General features: G+C 28.7%; 2 protein-coding genes across 4 annotated transcripts in view; one reads left to right on the forward strand and one right to left on the reverse strand.

Annotated features, from left to right (window-relative positions):
* Nucleotides 1-349, forward strand: part of LOC105112507 (F-box protein At1g10780-like) — a 2802-nt gene extending 2453 nt beyond the window's left edge. For both annotated transcript variants that reach the window (XM_011008228.1, XM_011008229.1), the window contains exon 5: nt 1-349. In XM_011008228.1, the coding sequence (XP_011006530.1) occupies nt 1-174 (174 nt within the window). In that variant the 3' untranslated portion in view covers nt 175-349.
* Nucleotides 350-701: 352 nt separating this feature from the next.
* Nucleotides 702-3467, reverse strand: LOC105112506 (transmembrane emp24 domain-containing protein p24delta3-like). Of its 2 annotated transcripts, XM_011008227.1 has the most exons (5): nt 3131-3467; nt 2029-2235; nt 1422-1498; nt 1153-1302; nt 702-873 (listed from the first exon to the last, which is right to left on the reverse strand). In XM_011008227.1, exons 1-4 carry the CDS (start codon nt 3341-3343, stop codon nt 1158-1160), a joined length of 642 nt encoding a protein of 213 aa, XP_011006529.1. In that variant the 5' UTR covers nt 3344-3467; the 3' UTR covers nt 702-873; nt 1153-1157. The 2 variants fall into 2 exon arrangements, with proteins under 2 accessions (XP_011006529.1, XP_011006528.1); XM_011008226.1 differs by lacking the exon at nt 702-873 and having other exon boundaries at nt 1044-1302.
* Nucleotides 3468-8264: the final 4797 nt, after the last annotated feature.

Raw genomic sequence — 8264 nt, forward strand, 5'->3', positions numbered from 1 at the left:
AATGCCGAGCAGAAGATATGCACCCTTGAGTCGCTCTTGAAGTACGGGAAGGTTATAAAGTCAATGGCAATAAGGATTCTTCAGATGCGGAGCAGCCATAGCAGTGCAGACGATTTCTTTGATGAGATTTGCAGGTTTCAACGCATGAATCACAAAACTGTTCGAATAGAATAAATACCCGTCGTCGAGTCACTCCCTTGTTTACACTGATTAGGTTCACATTGATCCTTCGGTTCACTAGTCAACAGTCTTAACTGCTGACACGTTTGAAACTTTAATCATTCTTCAACTGTTAGTTTCACACATTCTCCAACTTTTAACTTGAATGTTGACAAATTGTTGTATTTCATCATCTTTTTGAATTAATCACATTAATTTTGCATTTCATGGTTAAATTTGAGCCCTGCTGAATGCCTCCCAACTAGAAAACTAGGCATTGGGCATGCTTGCATGGAACAGCTGGGTTGTTAGGAGCTCCTCAAGATATGACACAAATTTAAAGGCTTTAATAGTGTTTGATATTGTGATGGTAATTGTTTTTTAAAATGTATTTTTGTTTGGAAATGTATTAAAATAATATTTTTTTTTATTTTTTAAAATTTATTTTCATCATTATCACATCAAAACAATCTATAAATACAAAAAAAATAATAAAAAATTACTTTTAAAACATAGATAAACAGGCTCTGACACCATTAATCAAGAAGAACAGCTAGTTTTAACGATGCCACAATTTCTCAGTCGCTTGAGACATTGAATAGTAACAAACCTCAAAGCCTTCATGACCTCTAGCTTGCTCCTCCCTGTTGCTTTTAGCTTTGAACCATAAAACTAGTTGTACGGTCAATCAAGAAAAATGCGAGTCTCTTCTTCCTAATCACAGGACCGACCATAAAAAACCATCCTCAGTCAGATGTAAAAGGCAAATGTCAATAAAGGAACCAGGAAGTGTTAGTCTATATCACTTGAAACTAAAATTAAAACAAACATTCAACTTAAATGTTCAAAAAATAAAAAATAAAAACAAAAAATCAGTGGTGAGATGAGACGGTATACATTGCTATATTCATGTATTAAAATTTTCTTCTACAACATGCAAGGAAAAGAACGAGTAGCAAACTTTCTTTCACCAAGATACATAAACTTGATTACCAATACTAAATGAGCTTCTTCTTTTGCAAGTAGTGTTTCAAGTGCCACACTTGCAGTGCTGAAACAGCAATGCAGACACCCAACGACATCACACTAAATAATGCTACTCTGGTATTTGTTGTTTCGCTCACAGACCTCATCTCTGCTTCCCTGTCAGTATTATCCAATAAAAACAATAATAATAATTAAAAAAAAACTGTTTAGTTGAATAAAAGAGAAATTGCTAGATAGAAAGAAAAGAACAGATTGCAAAGTAGAGAAGAATATACCTCGTTTTGAGATAGAGTAGATTCTCATGGATGGCCTCCACCGCTCCTTCAAGTTTCCTCAGCTCAAGTTCAACACCCTATGGGTGGACAAATTAAAATATATTCATGCATACGAATATTAAGAAAATCAGAAACAAAACTACATGGCCACGGATGAATTACAAGTGCATCTTTGTGGGGGGAGGGGGGCGCTTTTTAATTGCCTAGGTGAAAGCACTATAAGCTTATTCCATAGTCAATAATCAATGTCCATTAAACGACAATCTAACATCAGAAGCACTTCCAAGATTATATATAAGATAAGTTCTCGTCCTAGGCTCTGCAACTATGAACTTCACCAATGTCTTATGTTTTCCAGCTAGTTCAAGGAAAGGTAGAGAATCATAAAAACACCTTTCTGTTCTCTCTTATTAATACCATGTGCATGATGATCTGAGTTAGAAGAACTCTAGCACAAACCAAACCCAGCACCCGCTCTCCACTTTGTCAACACTGCAAAACTTTGGATATATGGTATTCACAAGTGAATAAAAGCCGTGGAAGCTTTTGACTCACAGTGAAACTCATCACTAGACTACCAGCGGTATTATCTTTAACATGCTCTTACCTCTATCTTCTCTTTTCTAGCAACTGAATCCCAATCCTTAGCAGCAATTCCAGTTTTCCAATCAATGTTAACACTCACGTCTCCTTGAACATGACCATCCACCCAAAAACATGCCAAGTAATTGCCAGCCTCATGAGTCGTGAATGCAAATTGACCATGAGTCACATTCTCTGTTTGGTGAAGGGTGTTCCCATATGGTGATGTCACCTAAAGAAGAAACAAACAATTGAGGACAATGCTCAAGCAAACTTAACAAGGGAATAATGGATATTTAGCCATACAAGTTCGAACAATTAAGACTTCCATGAAAGAGAAATTATTATATATACCAAGAGTTAAGTAATACTCTCATATGTCACATAAATGCAGCACCTACTGTTAAATTATTCACGGACCTATTTTTTTTGTTTTTAAAAAAAAGAAAAAGTAAGCACAAGTGCAAGTTTAAGTTATAAAACAAGAATTATTAAATACTAACTCCCAAGTAATGCTAAATGTTATGAAAAATATAACAAGAAAATACTTCAAAAACACACATAGTCCCACTAACACAACAGCCCTACTAATGAATCCTACTGTAAAATCATAATCCAACAACTCAAGTATATTATTAAATTTTTTTACCATACTTTCTTAATATCTAACATCACTCCTCTCTCCCTCACGTAGAGAAAGCATGATCCATATACAGTTAAACCTCTATAAATTAATAGCATCGGGGTCATGAAAAATTATTAATTAATAGAGATATTAGTTCATCAATATATTATTTAAAATTTAAATTTAAGTGGGGACGAACAAAAATATTATTTAATCAAATTTATTAGCTTATCGAGGATATGCTGTATGATTATGATCAACCTCATCGAGCCTAATGCATGTTCATTACAATGGGCGAGCGAAGGAGTTTGCCATTGTGATGGGCACCACTTTTGTAAGAGGTTCTACTCCAGTAATACCTACGAATTTCTAAGTATAACACATCTTGCACATAGGGAACAAAAACAAGGGGAAAAATTGATTCTAATAAAATTTAAGACTCATCGTAAGAGATTCAGATCACAGTGTATCAATTAAAAAGAAAAAAGAAAAATTGGGTTACCTTAACAGAGATGGTGGGGATATGGGAATGGTCATCGGAAACGACAACGTAATCAGACAAAACGACGACGTTATTGTGGATCTCCTCAGACACGCACTTGGTACCGGTAGGAGGCAGATTCAACCACACCCCTTGGCTAACCGTGAAAAGATTGCTACTACAAATCAATACTCCTAAAATGCAACCCAGCACCATCTTCCTCCGCGCCGCCATCTCTCTCTCTCTCTGCCTCTCTCAGATTTTACGTTACTGTCTGTCCAAGGAAGGGGAGGGGATCTCTCTCTTTTTCTCCGGTAAGGTAAACGACGCCCAGTTCTTTGATTTTGTATTTTATATATATATATATATATATCCGTTCATACCGATACACACAAAATGACTAGTCAGTTTCCAATCTCTAGAAAGAGATAGATAGCAAGCACGTGGCTTAATAAGTTTTCGAAGCCCAAAATGCTCTCCTTTTAAGTGAACCGAAATGTCAATATAGTATAGCTGAGAATTAATCAATTTATATATATATATATGTATGATTTTGAAAAAAATTAAAATTACATCATTTTTGAATTATTTTTTTAAAAATATTTGTTGATCAAGTCTTTGGCCGAGTACTTAGGTTATAAATTAACCCAAATGGACTATTAACCATGTGAATTTTTTAAATGATTCAAAAGCAAACTTGTTTATAACTGGTGGGTTACTAAATTGATTAATTAGATCAGGTTTAATATTTATGGTTGACATTTAATTATAAAATATATGTTTTTATTTAGTTTTAGTATTTATTAACATTTTTCTTGTTTTAGGATAAAATTACCTATCATTAAGTATGTTTAATTTATGTAAAAATTTACAAATAAAATATATCATATGAATTTTTTTATATAATTGTTTTTATAATATTTGACAAGGGATAATAAAAAAACATAGTAACGGTGAAATGATAATAATATATTATATTGATAAGATAATAATTTTAATGTTTTGTGATGACAATAATGATAATTATAAGGATAATGACGGTCATTAATTATAAAAGCTAGGGTGGTGATGAGATTACCACAACAATAATAGTGAAGTAATAATATGATAGATATAATAAAAATAATATAATGATGATGGTAAGATAACAATAAAGAAAATAATGATATTGGAATTTCCAGTAAAATAAAGAAAGAACCAAGATTAATATTTATTATGGGAGGTTATCGTGGTTAGTGAGTTATATTTTACATAAGATATAAATAATTTTAATTCTTAATTACAAAAAAAATAAAAAACATGAAATAGATGGTGATTTTACCATGTCTCATCTCACCAACACTGAATTTAATATTTTTTTTATTTTTTTTCTCTCATCTCATCTCATTTTAATTTTTTTTTTAATTTTATCCTTTTAAATTATATTAATTGGAGATTAACCTTGATAATTTGTTTTAAATTGATTTCAAAAGGTTAAGTGGTGTCCAAAACTTTTTTAGTATTGGTTTAATGCTTAGTTTTTTTTAAAATTAATTAATTAGTTTATTGTTTGTGAAAAAATTAAAAGGAGAGCACCAAAAGTGATATTAAGGCAAAAATTCAAGTTTTTTTTGTTATACTATTCATTCAACATCTTTTTAAAAAATTTGCCTTTAGATTTTTTACGATGTAATTTTTCATTCATTTAGTTTGATAATTATATATTTTAATCCAAAACTTAATTGTTTTCACATTCCGGTCTTTAATTTTGAGAAATAAAAAAGAAAATGGTCAATTGTCAAGTTTTTATTAACAAAAAAACCAAACTTTATGTCAATGTATTTCTCTGATTGAGAAGAGTGATGTTAAGGTATTTTTAAATTTCTATGTTATTGAAAAAATAAAATAAGGTCAAGAAAGCTTTTTTTTTTTAATTTAACTTTGTATTTTTTTAATTGATTTAGAAGTATTTTGAACTAATAAAAAAATAAAAAAATTATTATTGAATTTTTCAACTATCTTTATGATGGTAAGATTATGAAGAAGCAAAATATATATTATTAGCTCTTTCTCTCTCTCTTTTTTATATATAAGAATAAAAAGATCAAAGATGTGTAAGAAACAAAGCATTCTTTTTGTTTGCATTCTCTCTCTCCTGGGACTTCTTTTATTTTTAAAGTTTTCATTTTATTGGAATACAATATAAAAAATGTTGGATATAATATTTAAATTATTATTCAACTTCCCTTGGTTCTTAAATAATATTATAGATTATGATAAAAATTTCAAGAACTTCCTTTTTAATTATTATGCATCTAATATGCAAAAATAAGAAATAAGAAATTTCTCATGGAGATTCAATAAAAATAAATTTTTTGGAATAATTACAAAAAAAAACTCATAAGATCTGATTGTGTTTTCACTTTCTTGATGTAAATTGAGAAATTACATTTACTTCTTGAACTTTATACATGAGATAACACTTGACATTCTAAAAAAAAAATTAACAAAAACATTTGATTAATTAAATCATTGCTATTATTTTTCATTTATTGACTAAAAAGCCTTAAAATACTAATATTACAACTTTGCCATTAAATAAGTATTATAACTTTACATTAAAAAAACTAAAATTTAGTAATTAGTATTTAATTCTTTTTATGCTTTTTATCAAACACTTCATTTGAATAATCTAAATTAACCATATTTTACTAATAGTAATAAGTGCAAGGGAAAAGTCACTATATTCTCTAGCTAGATAGTATTTGCAAATCCTAGAATAGTAGAGATGATGAGAAGTTAAATGAATGTGTTAACCAAATGGTGGTGTAGTACTAGAATGATTGCTAATAAGAGTATATAATACCCATGGTGTTTTATTATTATTATTATTATTATTATTGTCTTTTCTCAATACAATCAATTAACAATTTTGCTTGTGTAATGTATAAACAAAACGAAAGGAGAAAAGAAAAGGAACTATCCTTGCTGCCAAGGTCAACTACCTAATATATAATGTCAATGGCTTTCTTTCTCAACTACCTAATATATAATGTCAATGGCTTTGTTTCTCTGTAATATTAATGTAATACCCTATAGAAAATGATTTAATACATTGCATTCAATTTATGTCAATTTTCTTTTGTATTATATTCTCTATTCTATTGAATTTGATAATCTATAAAAGATTAGCAGAGTTTCCTTTAAATTTTTTTAAAAATCTATTATGTCGATGCCAAACAATTCACAACAATCGTCGGGGTCTATCCATTTTGAATCATTTTTCATTTCATTGCACAACATGATTTGAGATATGAACAATTTCTCCTAGCCTTTATTTTTTTTTTATAAATATTTTTCTTTGTAGCCATTCAAATAATATGCATTTCAATGATTAATATACATAAAAATATCATGAGAAATGAATAAAATATAATTTTCTTTGAGTTACTTTAATTGTAAACTTAAGTCTAAAATATAATATAAAGCTTAAAGTAAATAATATAATTAAATTTGATTACCATCCACTACTTAGCCATCCAATTTAGATGTTTTGAGAAGATATTAGATATAAAATATAAGATATGCTTAATATATCACCATCATATTACAAAATGAGATACATATATGAAATATTTCTTACAACTAGATTATATAAAATTTCTACTCAACTTGGTGTTGTTGCATGAGATGGGCCTATAAAATATTTATAACTATTAATCTTTTAAATTAGTTATAGGATTTTAAAATCTATTGTAAATCAAGAAATTAAAAAATTAACATCACTTACAACTAAACAATTAAACATGAATCTAATTCTTGTATGACCTTATATTTTATATAATATTTAGATATATTTCGTGTTGACCAACATAACATGACATGATATTTAAACTTGTTTCAAATTTTCTTGGACTTTCATTAACTTATCTATCAATTTACTCGTCATGAAAATTTGACTCTAAATTTATCCGTTTAAAGGATTTCCATCTATATTGGAGATGACTCCCAAGACTTGCATTTGAAAAGGGACACAACTTTACAGTAGTCTTCATCTTATGATGAAGATAAACACAATGATTTCCTTTCATTATATAAACAACAATATAATGGTCTTCATTAAAAATAAAGATAACCATAATGGTTTTCATTCGTTATTAAAACAAAAATACAATAGTTTTCATTAAAAAATAAAGACAACCATACAATGATTTTTATTGCTCATAATTTAATTTAAATGATTTTATCATCTTAAATAAAAGCTTAGGGGTGTAAAAAACCTACCTACTCTTCCTACGACGTGACCTCCTCCAACAGATGATCTAGTCCACGGTGTTTCTTCAATAATATCTTAAAATTGACTTAAATAATATCTTAAAATTGACTTATGTACTATTAGGACCCTTTTATTCTTTAATTTTCGGCTCCAATTTCTTCCTCCCTTATGGTTCCCCCCCTCTCTCTATATATATAGAGAAAATTTTCTTTCTTTAGCTTAAACCTATAAGTTTAACTCTTATGTTTATTTGTTTATCTCTCTTTTTTTCTAAGCTCAATGAAGATGCATGCAAAGGGTTTTTAGTAAGAAAACTTGAAGAGAAGATGAAGGAGGACAAGTTTTTCTCCTCTCCAAGTTGTCGACCTCTGGAAAGAAAAGACGGGATGACTTTTATGTTATTTTTGTTATTTGTCCTTTTGGTTCTTTATCTTACATGGTCTTTTCTTTGTCTCTCTCATATTTCCATATGTACATACCACTTCCATGTTATTTTAAGTCTCATTTCATACATATAAGCCTATTTGTTCCTTTTATTATCAAACCACTTCCTAATTAAGCTTATTCAAATTTCTAATTAAGCATTTATTTACTAGCAAAATTTCTAAATCTTTTTTGGGGTTTATAATATATTACTTTCATGTTTTTTAGGTCATATTTCACTCATACAATCCTATTAAATTCTCTTATTATTAATCACTTTTCTAGAATTTATTTAGCAAATATTTAAACTTATTCATACTTTTTACCAGAGTTTACAATTACTATGATAAGTGTAATAGATAAATGTCAATATTTTTCCAAACACTTGTTTAAGGTTTACAATTACCAGAGTTTTACTTATTAATTTGTGGTTTAATTTTCTCCCTTTATTTAAGGCTAAAAATAAAAAATTCCCCC

Source organism: Populus euphratica, unplaced genomic scaffold, assembly GCF_000495115.2.
Source record: "Populus euphratica unplaced genomic scaffold, PopEup_1.0 scaffold347.1, whole genome shotgun sequence".
Classification (NCBI taxonomy): Eukaryota; Viridiplantae; Streptophyta; class Magnoliopsida; order Malpighiales; family Salicaceae; genus Populus; species Populus euphratica.